The sequence below is a fragment of the Topomyia yanbarensis genome, chromosome 2 (genome assembly GCF_030247195.1).
Source record: "Topomyia yanbarensis strain Yona2022 chromosome 2, ASM3024719v1, whole genome shotgun sequence".
Lineage (NCBI taxonomy): Eukaryota > Metazoa > Arthropoda > Insecta > Diptera > Culicidae > Topomyia > Topomyia yanbarensis.
In genome coordinates this window covers 339,742,823-339,765,905 of record NC_080671.1, presented here as the reverse complement: position 1 = coordinate 339,765,905, position 23,083 = coordinate 339,742,823, and the positions used below count along the sequence as shown (strand labels likewise).

General features: G+C 33.4%; 2 protein-coding genes across 2 annotated transcripts in view; both read right to left on the bottom strand.

Moving 5' to 3' along the window:
- LOC131684057 (uncharacterized) overlaps nt 1-23,083 on the bottom strand; it is a 249,954-nt gene that overhangs the window by 211,880 nt on the left and 14,991 nt on the right. The gene's annotated exons all lie outside the window — the stretch shown is intronic.
- LOC131684060 (bursicon-like) lies at nt 267-1,017 on the bottom strand. The gene has a single exon (XM_058966586.1). It carries the CDS (start codon nt 924-926, stop codon nt 489-491), a length of 438 nt encoding a protein of 145 aa, XP_058822569.1. The 5' UTR covers nt 927-1,017; the 3' UTR covers nt 267-488.

Here is a 23,083-nt window from a genome sequence, read left to right as displayed (position 1 = left end):
TGAAACACAAAACCCGAATTCATACAAAAAGGTTCTAAATAATGATATTTTCAGCTTTTTGTTGGTTTGATTACAACTGGCAATCTAGTTGTTTGTTTGCATCCGACAAGACCTCCGAGCTACTAGGATTGTTTCAAATTGCTTTTTAGGACGGAGTGCGACGTTTTATGTGTAACATTCATAAATAAATAATAGGCCGAGCAATAAAAATATAGATAAAGCACTCTAGCAATTGTAATAACTGAATGAGTAATTGTATCATCGTTGTTGTATGCGAAAGGGATACCCACTATGCACTTCGTCTTCATATATGTTATCATTGATCACTACATTTTCAGCATACACGTATAGTAATTCCTTGATTCATGGTAATAAATTGAGACCTACACAGACACATTCACAAACAGATAGCACAAGCGCAAAAAAACACAACAAAGCGCACGGCAAGCATAGCACAAAGGCACACTGCAGCGTACGTAGCTACCCATTTATGTACACAGGGGATGATGTACTTTTTTGAACTTTTTCTCGCCATTTTTCGCCTTGGGACAAAACAGGGAGACCGAAGCTTCCCGTTCGCCCGACTCCTGGCAGCACATGCAGGACCGCTCCATCTGCCAGATCTTGCTGCCCGAAACCTGAATGTAGCTGGCGCAGCGGCCAACGCACGCAAAGGACGGGATCGGTTTCGGGACGCAGCCCGGATACTGGAGCACGTGAATCACCGGCGTTACCTGACAGTCGTCCGCCGAGTAGTGCTGTATGTCATCTGGCGGCGGTGGGAGGGGTGTGTTGTGATGGTGAGTGTCAATCGTTGGTTGGTGGTGATTTGTGGTGAGTGGTGGTTGGTGGTGCAGATTATGGTGAGCATATGTTTTCGGTTGTGTGCAAGCGTTTGTGAAAAATGGAGAGAAAGAACAAAACATAAATCGTTATGCGGATTATGTTATAAAAATTGTTAAACATTGTATTTCAACCGGAGATACAATAGGCTTCATTGAATGTGCAGTTTGTTTATTGGTTACAGGTTGGCTGGCTGGTCGGGGGAGTGCCGCGGAGTTGATGTGATGGGAGCCACTTCACTGGGGATTAATAAAATTATGAGAAGAGAGAAATGTACTTAAGTATATACCATACAGCGATTTGATTACTTTTCGAAAAATAAATCCGCTCATCTGTTCTTGACTGATTGAGGACAATTGAATTATGAATCATGTGACATTTCTATTGGCAGTTGAAAATTAGGGTGGACAAGTAATAAATAATTATAATCAATTGTTTTTATGTAGCGAAATAACGATTTTTCACAAACCTTGTTCAATCTAGTGTTCTATTGTAGCCGGAGCGATATTTTTCGAAAGAATTTCCTCTTGATGCTACGTTCGTTTGTTTGTGGTTAAAGTGTTCGCAAGCCAGTACTCGATCAGAAATACATTCAGGGTTCCGAACCTTTTTCCGATATTTTGACTACAATATCATCAATATTTTAATACTTTGTTCGCAGCGTGTATGTAAAATTCTTTTTGCTATCTATTTTCAGCCCGATTTTCTTTAACGGTTTCGGGTTTCGCATGCGTTTATGTTTAATTTTCCAGTATTAAAAAAGTGGTTTCCTAGATGGTACGAGTTAAACTTATTTCGAATAGTTAAAACTCGTTCCACTTAGATAACCACCAGGTGATAGTACATGCACTAAAGTAGCATATTATTTGCATTTCAAATGCTTCTTCCGGTATATTAGCATTTTGATTGCATAACTATTATCAATTGACATTTAAAAAGCTATTTAAAATCTACATAATCAGCATTTTGAATGCAGTATAGCTACAAGTAATCATTTACAAAGCTCAAAACTTTTTCGATTGACGCACGTAAAATTCCCGTAAAAAGATATTTTATTTCTATAACATTGTTTTGAATCAAGAAAGTTGAAATGACCCTCTTAAAAAAGGAAATTTGGTTAAAAATGGAACATGCAACCACAATTTGAAGCGATATAAAGGAATTATGCATCCTCATAATGATATTTTCCCCGGTATTTAGACTGATATTTTTATGCGTCTCTTACATCGAAGAGTACAATATTTTACGCATGAAGTTGATGTCCGATTTTTACATTCTAGGGCGAACACGAAATTATTGCGACACCGAAAATGTCATGCCAATTTTCTTATAATGTTTAAAATTAAACCAAAATTTTAGGGTAGTTTTATACATATATTTACTTCAAAAATCAAAAGAAAAGTTAATCGATGGAGCCTTGAGTGTAAAATTGAACGCATTATCGCTTGATGCCCTCCATCAAAGTCTTTACAGTATCATCCGTTTTTTCCATTTTCTTAACATGTCCTTCTCGTCTTTGACTGTCTTCTTGCTCTTCCGAAGTTCCCGCTTCATCATTGCCCAGTACTGGCCTGCCAAATTCTTAAATTTGTCGTCCACATAGAATTTGCTCTTGCCGGTGAAAAACTCCAACTCCGGAATTTGCTTAAAATCGGCTTCTATATACGGAATTTGTTCTCTCGACTCGCGTTGGTTCACCTCCATTTTCGTTGAATCGAAAAACACGACTTCGAGTTTGACAGCATGTAAACAATACACACCAATGAGAAAGTGTGCAAAATTTGGTTGATTTTTACCCAATGGTAAAAAAGTTATGCCCTGTTTAATGTGTCGCAATAATTTCGTGTTCGCCCTTTAATGCCTAGATTCAAAATTCTTCAAAACCAATTTTACTACGCATGTTCTGCGGTCACTCAACTGTGATTTATCGAATAGGAGACGAATAGCCTACAATATTCGCTACATTAAAAGCCGTGAAAATAGACTCCAAATTCTCTACATAAACGAAGAATTATTTATTCGCATTCGGAGCATTCCACGCTCAAGACTGTGCCAAGTACAAGTTTCATCTGGACCCTGAAAAATGAACCTACCGTAAGGAGTCAGATATCAACCTTTTGAATCTATTTATGAAAACGGATCTTGCGGAATTTGCTTTGAAATTAAAGAGCTGAGAACTGTTGATTGAGAAAAGCCAAATATCAAAGCTGTATGCCACCAACGATTGGTTACCGGATAATTTAACCCATCCAATTCGACGAAATTTATTTGCTGGAAAAACAAAATTGCCGGCATCAGTCAATGAATTCTGTGTGACATCGGTGGGTGAGGGTGTGCCCCACGGGACGCTCGCGACCGTTCAACCGTGATGTCGAAGCATCAGAGTCAAGTAGATTAATCCTGGAGCGGTAAATATTTTCTCGGACAAACAAGTTTCGATTGACATTGGGAAATGCTCGTAGGTTGAAGCGCAATTTTAAAGAGCATCATCATCAGGTCCACCGATTGACACACAATCGAAAGTCATTGAATTTGATGTCTGGCGGGGTTACATTTTCACTGTTCCTCATCGGGTCGAAGCATCAATACCGTCAAGCGATGGAGTAATTTGCAAAGACGAAAAGTTGAGTTTTCCTTCTGCATAACGCAACGTTGAGATTGTAGGAGGTGGGAAACGTGTTGACACCATCAATGACCCCATAAATGGTCCATGGGTAGGTAAGTAGGGACAGAGAGTGTCAAGAGGCACAGCATGTTATAGTTGAGTTGATAGGACACTCGTCTGCTAAACTAAAGATATGGGTTTGGTTGCCAACCTCCACACGTAGGATTAGACTTGCTAATTCGAAAAAGAAGCGAATACTAAGGTGATTTTCCATGCAGAAAATTAGATTTAAATGAAAATGATGAACAACACTCGTATAGTTAAGAAGTGTCAAAAACAGAACAAAAAAAAATCCAATACAAAGAATTTAGACGCGATTTAGTTCTCAGCAAACTAACGATCATGAATGCTAGGTGCTTCTTTTCAATGTTTTACAGGGTTCGAACAAAATGGTTAAAAATAATTATTAGAAAGTGAAAAGTAAAAAGTAAAAAGTAAAAAGTAAAAAGTAAAAAGTAAAAAGTAAAAAGTAAAAAGTAAAAAGTAAAAAGTAAAAAGTAAAAAGTAAAAAGTAAAAAGTAAAAAGTAAAAAGTAAAAAGTAAAAAGTAAAAAGTAAAAAGTAAAAAGTAAAAAGTAAAAAGTAAAAAGTAAAAAGTAAAAAGTAAAAAGTAAAAAGTAAAAAGTAAAAAGTAAAAAGTAAAAAGTAAAAAGTAAAAAGTAAAAAGTAAAAAGTAAAAAGTAAAAAGTAAAAAGTAAAAAGTAAAAAGTAAAAAGTAAAAAGTAAAAAGTAAAAAGTAAAAAGTAAAAAGTAAAAAGTAAAAAGTAAAAAGTAAAAAGTAAAAAGTAAAAAGTAAAAAGTAAAAAGTAAAAAGTAAAAAGTAAAAAGTAAAAAGTAAAAAGTAAAAAGTAAAAAGTAAAAAGTAAAAAGTAAAAAGTAAAAAGTAAAAAGTAAAAAGTAAAAAGTAAAAAGTAAAAAGTAAAAAGTAAAAAGTAAAAAGTAAAAAGTAAAAAGTAAAAAGTAAAAAGTAAAAAGTAAAAAGTAAAAAGTAAAAAGTAAAAAGTAAAAAGTAAAAAGTAAAAAGTAAAAAGTAAAAAGTAAAAAGTAAAAAGTAAAAAGTAAAAAGTAAAAAGTAAAAAGTAAAAAGTAAAAAGTAAAAAGTAAAAAGTAAAAAGTAAAAAGTAAAAAGTAAAAAGTAAAAAGTAAAAAGTAAAAAGTAAAAAGTAAAAAGTAAAAAGTAAAAAGTAAAAAGTAAAAAGTAAAAAGTAAAAAGTAAAAAGTAAAAAGTAAAAAGTAAAAAGTAAAAAGTAAAAAGTAAAAAGTAAAAAGTAAAAAGTAAAAAGTAAAAAGTAAAAAGTAAAAAGTAAAAAGTAAAAAGTAAAAAGTAAAAAGTAAAAAGTAAAAAGTAAAAAGTAAAAAGTAAAAAGTAAAAAGTAAAAAGTAAAAAGTAAAAAGTAAAAAGTAAAAAGTAAAAAGTAAAAAGTAAAAAGTAAAAAGTAAAAAGTAAAAAGTAAAAAGTAAAAAGTAAAAAGTAAAAAGTAAAAAGTAAAAAGTAAAAAGTAAAAAGTAAAAAGTAAAAAGTAAAAAGTAAAAAGTAAAAAGTAAAAAGTAAAAAGTAAAAAGTAAAAAGTAAAAAGTAAAAAGTAAAAAGTAAAAAGTAAAAAGTAAAAAGTAAAAAGTAAAAAGTAAAAAGTAAAAAGTAAAAAGTAAAAAGTAAAAAGTAAAAAGTAAAAAGTAAAAAGTAAAAAGTAAAAAGTAAAAAGTAAAAAGTAAAAAGTAAAAAGTAAAAAGTAAAAAGTAAAAAGTAAAAAGTAAAAAGTAAAAAGTAAAAAGTAAAAAGTAAAAAGTAAAAAGTAAAAAGTAAAAAGTAAAAAGTAAAAAGTAAAAAGTAAAAAGTAAAAAGTAAAAAGTAAAAAGTAAAAAGTAAAAAGTAAAAAGTAAAAAGTAAAAAGTAAAAAGTAAAAAGTAAAAAGTAAAAAGTAAAAAGTAAAAAGTAAAAAGTAAAAAGTAAAAAGTAAAAAGTAAAAAGTAAAAAGTAAAAAGTAAAAAGTAAAAAGTAAAAAGTAAAAAGTAAAAAGTAAAAAGTAAAAAGTAAAAAGTAAAAAGTAAAAAGTAAAAAGTAAAAAGTAAAAAGTAAAAAGTAAAAAGTAAAAAGTAAAAAGTAAAAAGTAAAAAGTAAAAAGTAAAAAGTAAAAAGTAAAAAGTAAAAAGTAAAAAGTAAAAAGTAAAAAGTAAAAAGTAAAAAGTAAAAAGTAAAAAGTAAAAAGTAAAAAGTAAAAAGTAAAAAGTAAAAAGTAAAAAGTAAAAAGTAAAAAGTAAAAAGTAAAAAGTAAAAAGTAAAAAGTAAAAAGTAAAAAGTAAAAAGTAAAAAGTAAAAAGTAAAAAGTAAAAAGTAAAAAGTAAAAAGTAAAAAGTAAAAAGTAAAAAGTAAAAAGTAAAAAGTAAAAAGTAAAAAGTAAAAAGTAAAAAGTAAAAAGTAAAAAGTAAAAAGTAAAAAGTAAAAAGTAAAAAGTAAAAAGTAAAAAGTAAAAAGTAAAAAGTAAAAAGTAAAAAGTAAAAAGTAAAAAGTAAAAAGTAAAAAGTAAAAAGTAAAAAGTAAAAAGTAAAAAGTAAAAAGTAAAAAGTAAAAAGTAAAAAGTAAAAAGTAAAAAGTAAAAAGTAAAAAGTAAAAAGTAAAAAGTAAAAAGTAAAAAGTAAAAAGTAAAAAGTAAAAAGTAAAAAGTAAAAAGTAAAAAGTAAAAAGTAAAAAGTAAAAAGTAAAAAGTAAAAAGTAAAAAGTAAAAAGTAAAAAGTAAAAAGTAAAAAGTAAAAAGTAAAAAGTAAAAAGTAAAAAGTAAAAAGTAAAAAGTAAAAAGTAAAAAGTAAAAAGTAAAAAGTAAAAAGTAAAAAGTAAAAAGTAAAAAGTAAAAAGTAAAAAGTAAAAAGTAAAAAGTAAAAAGTAAAAAGTAAAAAGTAAAAAGTAAAAAGTAAAAAGTAAAAAGTAAAAAGTAAAAAGTAAAAAGTAAAAAGTAAAAAGTAAAAAGTAAAAAGTAAAAAGTAAAAAGTAAAAAGTAAAAAGTAAAAAGTAAAAAGTAAAAAGTAAAAAGTAAAAAGTAAAAAGTAAAAAGTAAAAAGTAAAAAGTAAAAAGTAAAAAGTAAAAAGTAAAAAGTAAAAAGTAAAAAGTAAAAAGTAAAAAGTAAAAAGTAAAAAGTAAAAAGTAAAAAGTAAAAAGTAAAAAGTAAAAAGTAAAAAGTAAAAAGTAAAAAGTAAAAAGTAAAAAGTAAAAAGTAAAAAGTAAAAAGTAAAAAGTAAAAAGTAAAAAGTAAAAAGTAAAAAGTAAAAAGTAAAAAGTAAAAAGTAAAAAGTAAAAAGTAAAAAGTAAAAAGTAAAAAGTAAAAAGTAAAAAGTAAAAAGTAAAAAGTAAAAAGTAAAAAGTAAAAAGTAAAAAGTAAAAAGTAAAAAGTAAAAAGTAAAAAGTAAAAAGTAAAAAGTAAAAAGTAAAAAGTAAAAAGTAAAAAGTAAAAAGTAAAAAGTAAAAAGTAAAAAGTAAAAAGTAAAAAGTAAAAAGTAAAAAGTAAAAAGTAAAAAGTAAAAAGTAAAAAGTAAAAAGTAAAAAGTAAAAAGTAAAAAGTAAAAAGTAAAAAGTAAAAAGTAAAAAGTAAAAAGTAAAAAGTAAAAAGTAAAAAGTAAAAAGTAAAAAGTAAAAAGTAAAAAGTAAAAAGTAAAAAGTAAAAAGTAAAAAGTAAAAAGTAAAAAGTAAAAAGTAAAAAGTAAAAAGTAAAAAGTAAAAAGTAAAAAGTAAAAAGTAAAAAGTAAAAAGTAAAAAGTAAAAAGTAAAAAGTAAAAAGTAAAAAGTAAAAAGTAAAAAGTAAAAAGTAAAAAGTAAAAAGTAAAAAGTAAAAAGTAAAAAGTAAAAAGTAAAAAGTAAAAAGTAAAAAGTAAAAAGTAAAAAGTAAAAAGTAAAAAGTAAAAAGTAAAAAGTAAAAAGTAAAAAGTAAAAAGTAAAAAGTAAAAAGTAAAAAGTAAAAAGTAAAAAGTAAAAAGTAAAAAGTAAAAAGTAAAAAGTAAAAAGTAAAAAGTAAAAAGTAAAAAGTAAAAAGTAAAAAGTAAAAAGTAAAAAGTAAAAAGTAAAAAGTAAAAAGTAAAAAGTAAAAAGTAAAAAGTAAAAAGTAAAAAGTAAAAAGTAAAAAGTAAAAAGTAAAAAGTAAAAAGTAAAAAGTAAAAAGTAAAAAGTAAAAAGTAAAAAGTAAAAAGTAAAAAGTAAAAAGTAAAAAGTAAAAAGTAAAAAGTAAAAAGTAAAAAGTAAAAAGTAAAAAGTAAAAAGTAAAAAGTAAAAAGTAAAAAGTAAAAAGTAAAAAGTAAAAAGTAAAAAGTAAAAAGTAAAAAGTAAAAAGTAAAAAGTAAAAAGTAAAAAGTAAAAAGTAAAAAGTAAAAAGTAAAAAGTAAAAAGTAAAAAGTAAAAAGTAAAAAGTAAAAAGTAAAAGTAAAAAGTTAAAAGTTAAAAGTTAAAAGTTAAAAGTTAAAAGTTAAAAGTTAAAAGTTAAAAGTTAAAAGTTAAAAGTTAAAAGTTAAAAGTTAAAAGTTAAAAGTTAAAAGTTAAAAGTTAAAAGTTAAAAGTTAAAAGTTAAAAGTTAAAAGTTAAAAGTTAAAAGTTAAAAGTTAAAAGTTAAAAGTTAAAAGTTAAAAGTTAAAAGTTAAAAGTTAAAAGTTAAAAGTTAAAAGTTAAAAGTTAAAAGTTAAAAGTTAAAAGTTAAAAGTTAAAAGTTAAAAGTTAAAAGTTAAAAGTTAAAAGTTAAAAGTTAAAAGTTAAAAGTTAAAAGTTAAAAGTTAAAAGTTAAAAGTTAAAAGTTAAAAGTTAAAAGTTAAAAGTTAAAAGTTAAAAGTTAAAAGTTAAAAGTTAAAAGTTAAAAGTTAAAAGTTAAAAGTTAAAAGTTAAAAGTTAAAAGTTAAAAGTTAAAAGTTAAAAGTTAAAAGTTAAAAGTTAAAAGTTAAAAGTTAAAAGTTAAAAGTTAAAAGTTAAAAGTTAAAAGTTAAAAGTTAAAAGTTAAAAGTTAAAAGTTAAAAGTTAAAAGTTAAAAGTTAAAAGTTAAAAGTTAAAAGTTAAAAGTTAAAAGTTAAAAGTTAAAAGTTAAAAGTTAAAAGTTAAAAGTTAAAAGTTAAAAGTTAAAAGTTAAAAGTTAAAAGTTAAAAGTTAAAAGTTAAAAGTTAAAAGTTAAAAGTTAAAAGTTAAAAGTTAAAAGTTAAAAGTTAAAAGTTAAAAGTTAAAAGTTAAAAGTTAAAAGTTAAAAGTTAAAAGTTAAAAGTTAAAAGTTAAAAGTTAAAAGTTAAAAGTTAAAAGTTAAAAGTTAAAAGTTAAAAGTTAAAAGTTAAAAGTTAAAAGTTAAAAGTTAAAAGTTAAAAGTTAAAAGTTAAAAGTTAAAAGTTAAAAGTTAAAAGTTAAAAGTTAAAAGTTAAAAGTTAAAAGTTAAAAGTTAAAAGTTAAAAGTTAAAAGTTAAAAGTTAAAAGTTAAAAGTTAAAAGTTAAAAGTTAAAAGTTAAAAGTTAAAAGTTAAAAGTTAAAAGTTAAAAGTTAAAAGTTAAAAGTTAAAAGTTAAAAGTTAAAAGTTAAAAGTTAAAAGTTAAAAGTTAAAAGTTAAAAGTTAAAAGTTAAAAGTTAAAAGTTAAAAGTTAAAAGTTAAAAGTTAAAAGTTAAAAGTTAAAAGTTAAAAGTTAAAAGTTAAAAGTTAAAAGTTAAAAGTTAAAAGTTAAAAGTTAAAAGTTAAAAGTTAAAAGTTAAAAGTTAAAAGTTAAAAGTTAAAAGTTAAAAGTTAAAAGTTAAAAGTTAAAAGTTAAAAGTTAAAAGTTAAAAGTTAAAAGTTAAAAGTTAAAAGTTAAAAGTTAAAAGTTAAAAGTTAAAAGTTAAAAGTTAAAAGTTAAAAGTTAAAAGTTAAAAGTTAAAAGTTAAAAGTTAAAAGTTAAAAGTTAAAAGTTAAAAGTTAAAAGTTAAAAGTTAAAAGTTAAAAGTTAAAAGTTAAAAGTTAAAAGTTAAAAGTTAAAAGTTAAAAGTTAAAAGTTAAAAGTTAAAAGTTAAAAGTTAAAAGTTAAAAATAAAAAGTAAAAAGTAAAAAGTAAAAAGTGAAAAGTGAAAAGTGAAAAGTAAAAAGTAAAAAGCAAAAGATTAAAAGTAAAAATAAAAAGGATAAAGGTAAAAAATAAAAGGTAAAAGGTAGAAGGTAAAAGGTAAAAGGTAAAAGGTCAAAGGTCAAAGGTTAAAGGTTAAAGGTTAAAGGTCAAAGGTCAAAGGTCAAAGGTCAAAGGTAAAAGGTAAAAGGTAAAAGGTAAAAGGTAGAAGGTAAAAGGTAAAAGGTCAAAGGTCAAAGGTCAAAGGTCAAAGGTCAAAGCTCAAAGGTCAAAGGTCAAAGGTCAAAGGTCAAAGGTCAAAGGTCAAAGGTCAAAGGTCAAAGGTCAAAGGTCAAAGGTCAAAGGTCAAAGGTCAAAGGTCAAAGGTCAAAGGTCAAAGGTCAAAGGTCAAAGGTCAAAGGTCAAAGGTCAAAGGTCAAAGGTCAAAGGTCAAAGGTCAAAGGTCAAAGGTCAAAGGTCAAAAGTCAAAGGTCAAAGGTCAAAGGTCAAAGGTCAAAGGTCAAAGGTAAAAGGTAAAAGGTAAAAGGTTAAAGGTTAAAGGTAAAAGGTAAAAGATAAAAGATAAAAGGTAAAAAGTAAATGGTAAAAGGTAAGAAGTAAAAGTTAAAAGGTAAAAGCAAAAAGGTAAAAAGTAAATGGTAAAAGGTAAAAATAAGCTTGAAATAATTCTGAACGCCTCACATATGATTTTCATTTGAACGTTGTACGACCTGCTAATTTCACATTTTCCAGAAATAAAAATATGGGAAAGTCTACGTAGACTTTTGGAAGGGGGAGAAGGGGTTGGTAAAAGTCCACTTAAGTCTATTAAGGGAGAGGTGGTCAAAAAATCTCAAATTTCGGTGTACTTTGTTTATGAATGGTCCCATACCAGTTTTCATGTAACTATTTTTGGATTTGCGCAGAACCTTTTAAAGAAGGGGGGGGGGGCGCGTAATTTTATTTGTTTCTAATAAAATAAGGGTATAGCAACCCTCAAACTTTGAAGATTTCTTCTCGTGTCTGGAGGGCCTACTCTTTTGTATCAATCGACTCAATTGGGACAATGACTGTTGTCGAGAAGGAATCTTCAACATCACCTTCTTCTTGCCTACTGGCTCGTGGTAGTGCCGGTTTCTTACTGCAGCGATTTGTACTAAACTTACCGAATAAACCTAAACCTCTTGTTCTTCCCAGCCCTCATTCATCCTTACGCAGTCACTGTTCGGTATTACTTCAGTAAGGATTGTGCTCTTATTCTTTTTATTTTGTGTTAATTTTTCGTGGTTTTTCCATTGCTGCTGATTCTTGCAAGTTATCCAACTTTCGTGGTATATCTAACTTACTGAGGTCTGCTGTAAATATCGTCACCTGCCAAGACGCGAAACGATCCAAAGGTGCTGACTTTAATGACCTACATGTTTTTACAACTACCTTCCGAAGTTTCATATTTTTCTTGACGCAACTTGTTCCTATTTATCTGGTGCTGAGAGTTCGCCGGCAGCTGAATTTCTACCGATATCGATTCCCGTTTTCGTGAACCATTTGGCTCTCAGGCTCTAGGATAGATCACCGGCGGTGATATTGTTCTGAAGAATCTTATTTCGATTGTTTCAGATTTCGTTTGTTGTTTTTCATACTTAGCTGATGTTGAAAGCTCATTGACCGACTTTTTTGTGGCCAGGAAAATTTCAAAAGTAATTCAAAGCCTTCATTGGAATGGGTTTGACCCCCCCCCCCCTTCTTACCACGTTCCTTTGCGCACAGGCCTGCCTCTATGTTATAATGTGTCTATACCAATTCTCACCGATTTCCTTTTTACGTTATCAACAGTCATATTGACGGAGACAGCACAAATATCGCGAGTTGTTAGATTGGATATAAGACAAGTGTTAGTTATACTATTCGCAAGAATACATGCACGAACCATTTCACGTGGACTTGGCATGTCATTTTTGTTGAAAGCTACGAAGACGGGGTTAAGTAGCTTTTCTACAGAGAAATTTCTTTTGTGGAAATACGTTTCTTGGACCAAAGCTATGGAAGCGTTTTCTTCCTGCACAAAGCGGGATAGATTCCTAGTTGCTGTACGTTGATGCTGAAGATTAATGTGTGCTACTCTTATCATACTCGATTACAGCACTACACATTTCATCATCAGCACTTGTTGTACAGCAACTTAAAGGCACCTAAAACGTCGGCCTTTAGCGAACCCCGAAATGGGCATTATGACCATGATTTGAATTCCCTGATTTGCGAAGAAACAAACGTCGACTGTGTCAGATATTTGCTTAACACAGCAAGGGTAAGATCCGTGCGCAATTGGCATATTTTAGTCCTGCCAACTGGCACGAAGAAACACCTCGATTTATCGACACCTGTTTTCAGTCGCCTCTTACGACATGGGAGCAGGAACCCAGTGCATCAATTCTTGGCTGAGATACTACAACCTGCCACACGGCCTCCAGGCTGTTTTTCGGCGAAAGATAATGGACTGTTATCAACTAAATGGCATTGTGCCAAACGATTATGTCAAATGGGGTAGAGCCTATTTCGCTTGCCAGGTACTAGCGCAGTATCTAAACGATTATCCACCGGGAAACCGTGGAGTATCCCGCGTTAGAGCTCCAATCATTTGGTCACTTTAAATTACGTTAATGTAGTTAGAAGCCAAACACTTCTTAGCAAACATTAGCGATTGTGCAACGGGTAGTAACAAGATTAGATCTGATTATTAGAATTATCATCGGAACTAGATATTATCTCGTTTTACCTCCCACTTGAATGTAAATATGTATGCGTTGGGGTGTATCAAATTACCAACACTGTAATTTGAATTTCGATATTATTATTAATACCAGAGTAAATGTTGCATCCATTCCAATTTAGATTTTATCTGGTAATTGGGAAAGCAATGTTTATGTGGATTGTACCTAAAAATTAAAATTATGCGGATAAAATTTTATGAAGATTGGCAATAGAATCATTCTAATAGAAAAACATATTCGAGCTACTTGCCAATTCATATTTCGTTCGATCCGAATATGTATGTTGCATTGCATTCACATGATGAACCAGCGGAAAACCATCGATTTAATATTCCACTACTGTCATCCAGAATCCGTCGGTTGAATTGCAACCATTCGATTCAATGGGGGTTCAATAAAACTATTCACAGAGCTGACTCGTACAGTAGGCAAACACAATCAAATATACTGCCAATAATGGTCGCTTCAGAACTATCCGCTTGAATAGACGCACTTAGGGTAAAATGGTATAAAACGCTTCAATGTGGCAAAACACTCCTCTATTTTGAAGGAACGTAAGATTGGTTGATAATATAAGTATTTTGTGTAAACATTCTACTACGAGAGATTGGCAGTTTTCATGTGTTGTAACTGGCAACACAACAACCAACACAGAAGGCTGCTTACTGATCTAGATTTTTTGATAGCTCTTGTATGTATTAAATCGAAATTAGATTGAATACAACTGCTGTGAGCTATTGACGAAAGTGCTGAAGTTTATTTTTTACCCTGTCCCAGTCATCGCGCAACGATCACGTTTGGGACAACAGTGAAGTTCAAACATTGAACTCCCGGGTACTTTTCCCTTCCCCGTGGATGTCAGACTAGCCTTATCGAATGCGTGGGAGTTATTGGCATGTCAATGGAAGTTTGATTCAGCAACCAGCCGGTACCGTTATTTCCTTCTGCTAAAGTCTCATGGCATCGTTATCGCCATCAAGATTCCCATCATTGTCGACATTAAGGCAGTGTGTGGCGCTCGTCATGACAGCGAATCTTTTGTGTGGTCGACACGTTTCTCGCTCTAGTTACAAGGACATTTGCTATATTAGAGTCACTCGTATGCTGTTTCGTCATCCACCATATGTACAGTAATCATGTTCATTTATTTCGAATTTTGCTGATCTTTTTCGGTGAAACATCATATTGTGGATAATAGTTCAGTTTATTCGTCTTCTGTTACAGCTAGACATTACACAATTTCCCGAAAGTTACTTTTTATGTAGAATAAATCACAAATGGATATTTTTGTTTCAGGAGCTTCTTTTTAGGCGTAATCAGCCATTTTGTGCCAAATCTGGTAACGAGTAGGCAGAACCCTATTTGGTTTTAAGGTTGGACAGAGAATGGACAAAAATCGATAACGAAAAAAGCAGTTTTTTCCACATCGTGTGTTAGATTTTCATGAAAAAACAATCAGCTTATGTTGTTACAGTAATATTGATTTTTATGAATATCGAACACACGGTATGGAAAAAACTGCTGTTTTTCGTTTTCGATTTTTGCCCATTCTCTGTTCAACCTTAACGAAATTTACCAGATGTCTTTTTTATAAAAGTGGATGTATTTTAACTGATTCAGAGGATCTCTCGACTCAAAACTAACGATTAAAGTGTACATTTTTTGACGTTTTGAAAAAAATCTGAATAGAAATCCGTTGATTGAATTGAAATTATTCCTAAGAAGGTTAATCATAAAGGGTGTCCCACATCAAATTACACCACGGAAAAAACGTAGAAAATTACCTAGAGGACTTTTTCAAACTTTCAGACAATAAAATATAACCGATAAGTAAGTTACACTCCACTCATTAGGTTCTGAACAACATCTGACTGCAGCTTCTTCTTTACGGAAATCCACTTTTTCTTCATGTCTTCCTCAGATTTGACCTCCTTGAGATGCTTCCGTAGTGTCTGCTTCATAGTTGCCCAGTATTTTTCGATGGGCCTTAGCTTCGGCTAGAGGGTGGGGACTTATGTCCTTGGGTACGAAAGTGACACCATTGGCTTTATACTAGTCCAGGATAACATTTGAATAGTGGCACAAAGCTAGATCCGCTCAAAAGATCGTAGGGCCCTCGTGCTGCTTTAATAACTTTAACAGAGGAAGCATACGCTTCTGTAGACACTCCTTGAGGTAGATTCCCCCGTTTACAGTCCCGGTAGTAACGAACGGCGCACTCTGTTTATCACATGAACAGATCGCTTCCCAAATCATGTATTGGCAAACTTTGAAGGCTTTTGCTTTCTTGCTTGCTCCGGAATATCAAACTTGTGCTGGGTGGTGAAGAACAGTAGCCTCAGAAGCTGCCGGAAGTCCACCTCGACGTAAGTCTCATCATCCATGATGAGACAATGAGGAGTGACGTTTAATCACACGACTCACTGCACGAATCCGAGTTGTTTTTCAATGTTTCGATGAGAGAGTTGAGGATTTTCCAGGTGCTTGCACAAAATCAATTCGCAATGTTGCTTTACGGGTGACGCAATTTTTTCCAATTTTCGATAAACTGACAGCGATAAAAATACAGTGTAAACAATACACTTTAAACTACTTCTACTCGAAATTTCAAGAGAAAATGCCTTAAAAGCCGTTTTGATGCTTTCACTGGTTACTTGGTATTCCAAGCACAGTTAAAAATAATCGAAGCTCTGTTTTGACGGCTGAAAACGAACCTGACGCGACTCGCGGTGAATACAAAAAATATTCATTCACAAATATCCATCTTTATTCATTCAGTTGAATATCGTACAATATATTCATTTCACTAATTATCTAGGAATCTAGGAAATGCCGGTAAAGCATATGAAACAACAATCATCATCGCTTACATTGTGCCAGGGCCTACTTTGATGCGTTTGATTCGTTGCTGCACGGTCGCTTCGTGTAATAATCGGAGACGAATGAAAATCTGCATGAATGAATGAGCGGTTTGTTCGCTTGACGTTTTCAGCTGCACCACTGAATATTGAAAATGAATGCGGCTGAATATGATCAATTTTCATTCAATGAATTTGAATATTTTTAACTCTGATTCCAAGAATTTAAATAATTTTGCTTATAAAGGGTGTCTTACATCCAGTTACATGACGGAAAAAAACGCTATAGTACATAACTCATTGGGCGGCCGATCGGAGTAAATTCAAGTTCTTTGGAAAGAAGAATGAATATGCTAAAGTCTAAACTATAGATGTGGGCTTTTCGTGCAGAAAAGATTTAAGTTTGTTCTGCAGCAAGAAAAAGCAATTGAGAAATGCAACGTCATATCAGTAATTTATCATTATACGTCTTCCAATTTTTGATTATCATTAATCTGATTCAAAATTTAGTGTAGTTTCAAAATATACAGGCCCCATCTTGCGCATTTTTGCGCCGAAGTTATTATATATATGTTTTTGAAAATACCCATATGGAGACGCCCTGTAGTTTATAAATCCCCTTACCAATTGGGTGCCTAAAAACATCATATTACTGAAAAAATAATGATTTTTGCTAGTTTTGTCAACCATTTCTGCTATCCGATGTTATTGGCTACTATGATTAACATGTATATTAACTCTATAACGACCAACGCCTTTAAACGGTTTTACATAAAAGAATTCAAAAAAATAAATATGGAATTTCAAAACTGATAGAAGAAATGGATTTGATGACCCAAAAATAGTTAAAACCCCAATTTTTAGCCACATAGACCAATTTTCATAATTTAGTATGAACAGGTGCCACCGTGCGCCGTGGTGACGATCGACGTGAAGAACGTGCCAGCTGGGCTGCTATTGCCGTAGTGCTGCAGAGAATGCGAGTCCTAGTTTATTTGTGCAAGGTTCTGAAAAATTACTTTCAGAACCGAGTACTGGTCTACGAGACGAACATGAGAAAGAGGTCGATTAGGGTCACAGCGGTAGTACCTCAGGGCTCCATACTCGGCCCAACGCTCTGGAATATAATGTACAACGGAGTGCTAACACTGGAACTGTCCAGGGGAATTCAGTTTGTCGGCTTTGCGGATGACGTTGTCCTGAGGATTACCGGCGAGACCCTCGAGGAAATAGAGATGTTAACGGCAGAGACAATAGGCATCGTGGAAACCTGGATTGCTGATGTCAAGTTGCAGCTGACTCGTCGGTAGTGCTCCACAGAAACCGAAAAACATCCAGCGTGTCGTGATCAGCTTCGGCGGACACTCATTAATGCTTACGTTGAAACACCTGGGTCTGATGGCCGACGATGGTTAAATTACAACAGCCATGTCGTCTATGTATAGGAAAAAGCTGCAAGGACAACGACAAGTAACGTATTGGTAAGGATGAAAAAAGGATCATGCCGAACATCTCCTAGCAGGTGTCTCATCCTCAATACTGGGGTATGGCGTAACAACCTGGGCTGCTGCGCTGAACTCAAAGCGAAACCACACGAAGTTGAAAAAGCACGTTTCGCCTAATGGCACACGTCGCGGGCGCGTACGGAACTATATCGTCTTAGGCGGTATGCGTCATTGCTGTGATGATCCCCATCTGCATCACTCTGGCTGAGGACGTGGAATGCTACCAGCGGAGGAATGTGCGAAATGAAAGGAGACTGGTCAGAGCGGATTAGTTGGCTAAGAGGCAACACAACGCGGGGAAAGAAAGTTGGACACACCGACTCATCCCAAATGTGTCGGCTTGGGCGCATAGGAAGCATAGAGAGGTGAACTTCCATTTGGCGCAGGTTTAGTCCGGGCGCGGATGCTTCCGGAAGTATCTGTATCGGTTTGGACATGGAAGGTCACCCCTTTGCTCGGAGTGTGTGGACGTGCAAGAGACACTGGAACACGTATAATTCAAATGCCCTAGGTTCGAAGAAGTTCGAAGTGACAGTCGACATAATAGGCGAAGAGATGTGCCACGATGAACATATCTCGGATGCGGTCAACAGAGTAGTGACTCTCTGAGCTGCAGAGAAAGTGCTAAGGGACCAACAAAGCAGCGCTCACTCATTGCATCGAGTATTTTCTGTCCGCTCTTTCACGAACCGAAGATCCGAAGACGTATAGCTCTTTATATGACAGTCACCCTAGGATAGGAGCAAAAAGAATGGTAGATAGAACGAAATGATGAAAAGAGAGCAGATCTGGAAAAGCTCGGGGAATAATTCCTAAGCTCATAGCATGCTTTGGGTGTTTTTATTGGGGTGGGAAGGTGAGGCAAAAATATTGAAAAGGCTCACCTCAGGAGCGGATCGCCAGTCTTCCAATAACCAGCTCGGTTTGGATGTGTGTACTTGATCGTCTGAGGAGCAAAGCGGAAAGTCTGCCATGTGAAGAGGAAACGTCATGTCTCGTTTTTTTCGTAGGGTGCTTACAGAGTGGCGGCGAGAAGCTGAGCTGGAATAGGTACTGACACTAGGATGCGAGAAACCTGCTTGCAGCATTTCAAATAGAGCCTGGCAGATTAAAAGCAGGCAGTCGGTGCAGATCCGCTCGACTTTCACTCTGACATCATCCCTTTGGTTTGCAGCAAACGGGTTTCTCGCATCCTAATGTCAGTCTCCGCCCCAGCTCAACTTCTTGACGTCAATCTGTATGCGGCCTTATTCACGTGGACAGTTGCATACATTGTTTGTTTCATATTTATTTTGGTGAGCTGGTGAGCTGTGGTTTTTTTTAAAAGAACTGTAGCTCATCAGCTCACCTTTGTGATACGATTCTTTGGATCAGCTCAGGAGTGGATCGCCCATCTCTACTCATCAGTAGGCTGGATCCACCGCCCCGTGTAGATCGCGTCGTTGGGCGCCAGTGACCCAGAAGCTACACTCCACCCGGAAATGTTGGACAGACCTCAGCACTTACTGGCTGGCTAGGTTCACCACTGGGGGGACTAGATGAAGTAGATCCGGACGAAGCGGAGAGCTGAATGGATCACGGGATCAAACATCGGTATAGAAAGAAATATATCGCCGGGGAATTCACAGTAGGGTAAATTCACCGTCGTGGACTATCCAAGTAGATTGGGATAAGGGACGATCCATAAATGACGTAGCATTTTTTGAGTGATTTTTAATGCCCCCTCCCCCATTTCGTCACAAACCTCTAAATACCCCCTGGTAATTACGTAGTTTGACGGTAATTCTCCCCCCCTTGCCAGGAAAAATTTAAAAAAAATAAAAAACGATGTTAGTTATTCCCCTTTAAACAAGCTACGTAGCATCACATGACCCCCTATCCCCCTGTCGTCACACGTCATCTCAAAATACAAAACTCCCCCCTCCCCCATATAATGCTACGTCATTTATGGATGATCCCTAAGGTTGAAAGAGTCACGGAAACAGTAGCTAAATTGCTTATGAAATCAGCAGCTAAACGGCTCAATGAGACTACAGCGAAATGACGACGTGATAGATAGAAACGAAAAGCAAGAGAAGAGTCGAGAGTTAAATGGCTCAAAGGTCGAGCCATTTCATGGATCAAGTGAGGCTCCGAGATAATGACGTAAAACTCGCGAGCGAAAGAAAAAGGTGCGACGAAAGTACAACGAACCCTCCCATGTAAGTAATAGGTTTGTTCCAGTACCAGGAGAAACTGGAAGTACTCCGGAGCAAACAGGGAGAAAATCGTTCCTGTACTATCTTCTTCTCTTTTTTCTTCTTCTGGTGGCAAACCGGAGTGAAAAGGAGCAATAATTTTTTGCTCCGGAGCAACAGGGAGTAACTTCCATGTACTGGAACAAACCTAATATATACCTTGGGGGAAGAAGAGCGAAAAAAGTATTTTAGTGGTTAGGTACGAGAGTGTGTCGCGTACCCGATCAGAAATACATAACAGAAATATTTCAAAACTATATCTCGCATTATAAATTTCTGTTATTTTAACAACTAACGAAACCTAATTTATAACACAATATGTTACAAAAATTGTGTTCTGTTACAATCTTGTTATTTCATTCTGATCGGGTATTCTACACAGTGCCAATAAACTACAGGCCAGGCTTTTAAAGCTTTTTAAACCTTATATAAAGAAACGAAAACACACACAGAAATAGACATTTTACGATTTTGACTAACTGTGTCCAATGGTATATGACACGAGGCCCTCCAGACCGTGAGCAGTTTGACAATTTTTAGAGTGATGACATAAACTTTATAGAAAAAAAGGCAAAAATACCTGGCCCAAACTGCAGACACTTTATGTACAGACTTGCGGAGCCAAAAACAGTAATACTAGCAACCATGAACATTTCCTGGCGTGACGAAGATCTCGTAAGCTTTGCATGGGCTTCCCCCTTTACTTCCTCTCTCAATACCTTCATGCTTGTTTGGCTGCATGTTTTGACAGTTCGTTTGGCTGTACTAGCTGATGGGGTTTTCGATTGATTGACACCGGTGTAGTGGATTGCACTGATTTTGCACTTTCTAGCAGAAGTGTCAATGGAACATACCCAGTTTTCTGCACTTCTGCTAGAAAGTGCAAAAACGGTGCAGTTTCAGTGCACCGGTGTCAATCAATCGAAAACCCCATGACACTTCGCTAGTCTGTGTACAAAGTGCTTGTAGCCCAAACGGATAATTAACTGTATTAAGGTTGAACAGATAATGGGCAAAAATCGAAAACGAAAAAAGCAGTTTTTTTCATACCGTGTTAGATCTTCATAAAAATCAATCAGCAGTACTGTAACAACATTCTACATAAGCTTATTGATTTTTATGAAGATCTAACATACGGTATGAAAAAAACTGCTTTTTTCGTCTTCGATTTTTGTAAAATTTAATGTGAATGCACTGTATCAGTTTTTTGCTGGACAGTGAAATTTATTGTTACATGAAATTTTATTGTAAATCTACTGTGAGAACTTGGCGTCGAACAATGTTGAAACACTAATAACTATAATATTTATTGTTTTATGATTGTTTGTAGGGTAAATGCCATTGTAAAATTCTATCCGGGTCCCGACCAATAATTTTATTTGTTGAATTTAACCTATATTTTTATTGAACCTACAATTCTTTTTTCTGCGTGTATTATTAGTTGGAACTGCTGTCGCATTATAGTTACTATATTCATAGTTAGGCGGAGACACAGCGCGGAGCCAATTGAACATGCCAAATGGTGGAGCCAATCGAGCATGACGTCACATAACATGTTCTTTTTGCATGTATATGGAAAAGGTATTGTGATTATGGTTATGATGATTTCACTCTTTCTTTGCGTTATCGAGTGCAGAGAAACGAAAAGAACAAAGCAAATTTCTGTAACACCAAGAGATATTCGTACAAGAATGAAACCATATATATCATCATATCTTTGAGTTGGTTTTCTATTCGTACATGTAAAGTTCTTAATCACGCGACAATGAAATTATTAAGCTAAAGCTTGAACATTTGCATGGGATGCCAGTGTTTTTTCCCGAAATAATGGCTGTCAGTTTTTCGGCTTTTGTGTCCGCCTAACACTCAATATAGTAACTCTAGTCGCATATGCAATGGTGACACTAGGTTTGTTCCAGTACCAGGAGAAACTGGAAGTACTCTGGAGCAAACAGGGAGAAAAAGGTTCCTGTATTATCTTCTTCCCCCTTTCTTCTTTTGGTAGCAAACCGGAGTGAAAAGGAGCAAGAATTTTTTGCTCCGGAGCAACAGGGAGTAACTTCCGTGTACTGGAACAAACTTACTATTGATATATGCGGAACCACTGGTGAAAATTAGAGCACTCTAGTTAGAGTGTGGCCAAGAGTCCATGACGTATCCAAACGAACAAGGAATTTGACGTGGCCTCTTGGCCACACTCTAACTAGAGTGCTCTAGTAAAAATTTGTGCCCTAGCATGAGGGATAAGCCATCTGCGAATAAGTGTTTGTGATCGTGACAGAATTGTTTTGAAAAGAGTTAAATAAAATCGATGTATCATGTTATTTGATTATAACCTGAAACGGGAAGGTTTGATATAAAAAATGATGGATTTTTTGTTATTTGTCTCCTCCGTTATGGAAAATTTGGCAAGAGTAATCGTGATTGTTTATTGAATTGACTCAATTTAGGTTTTGGTATGTCTTGTTTGAAACCAAATGGTTACACTAGAGGTAGGGAGTAGAAAAACTCATAGTAAGAGAACTGCGGAGAAAAAACAGCATTTTTGGCAACGTATGCCCCGGCATTGTATGGCAACACGTCCAATGTTATAAGGATAGGCAATGTTCGATTGGATTCGTTTTTTGACAGCTAAACGCGAATCCAATCGACCCAAAATGAAGTCTCCGCAGTTCTCTTTCTAGAGTTTTTCTTGTAGGGAGGTATGGGTATTTTACCCGATACCCGGTCCAAACTCGTACCCGAAGGAATCGGTGCAGGTTCGGATTTTGTTATCACCGAGTACGGATCGGGTCGGGTACTTTAAAAAACGTTTATCCCGGGTACGGGTCGGGTCGGATTTTTTCGAAACATTTCGCGCTGGCCTGTATAAATGTTTTTGAATATTTGGATACCCCCTCTGCGTAAAGATCAGAATGAGTTAGGATGTTACCGTAGAAAAATAATAGAACAAACTTACCTATCATTCTCGCGCCAACTTTTCAAGCAGAAAGAAGTGAAGTGAAAGTTAAGTTTTGGAAATTTGATTTTTATTCCGCGTTTTAAGCAGAGCTTTGAATACTCTTTAATTTAACAGTTCCTGGGAGTGGTTTGGGACGGACTGAATCGAATTGAAGCGTTTTTTTAAAATATTTTTCTCCATTGAATTGCGTTTCTCTTTGAACTTTTATGAAATATACTTATATAATCTAAGACAAGAAGATAGTACAGTCTAGTAAAAAGTGAAATAGTGTATGAGTAGTGATGAAGACGGATTCAAAGGATTTGGGAAACTGCTGAAAGAAGTAGTGTTCTCACATCCAGCAGGTAAGATTGAGGAAGAAGATCGATATGGAACCAGGCGAAGAATAGAGGATACTGAGACAGTTTCAAGATCAGCTAAACGAAGTAAGGAGATGACACGAAGAAAGGGAAAGACCTTTGAGACTAATTCCATGCAAATAAATAACCAATCTAATAAATTGGACAAACAAAATACAATTCCAATACCATCAACGTCACAAACAGAAAAAGGTAATCAAAATAGTACGAAAAGTGAATGGATCAAAAACACTACTGACACCATATTTTTTATTGAAAGACAAAAAGGACAAGATTCTAACAACATTACAAAACCGATACACCCAATGGAAATTGCCAAGATACTCCACAACGTTGGTATTAAAGACTATAAAGAACTGAAATTCGCAGGGCAGGAAAGATTCTGGATCACATTTAATAGACCAAGACAAGCTGAAATACTAATCAACTCAAAGATTTTAAAGGAAGAATTCAATCTCCACATTTATGTTCCAAACGTGATGAAACAGACAATAGGGGTATTGAGAAATGTTCCACCGACACTAACAGACACAGAGATTTTAGAAAACATGCACGCAGGAAACAAAGAAATAACAAAAATTGAACGAATAAATAGAATGGTAGACTACAAACTTATTCCTACATGTACCATAAAAATATTTGTCAAGGGTCCAGAACTTCCCAAACAAGTGTCAATATTTGGAATAAATGCTAAAGTAGACTTCTACATGTTTCCCCTAAGAATGTGTTTCAAATGCTGTAGATATGGACATAGGGCGACCGCTTGCAAAAGCGCAAAGCCACGATGTATCAATTGTAGTTTAGAACATGATGGTAAAGATTGCAACTTACAATCACAATGCATACACTGTAATGAGCAACACAAAGC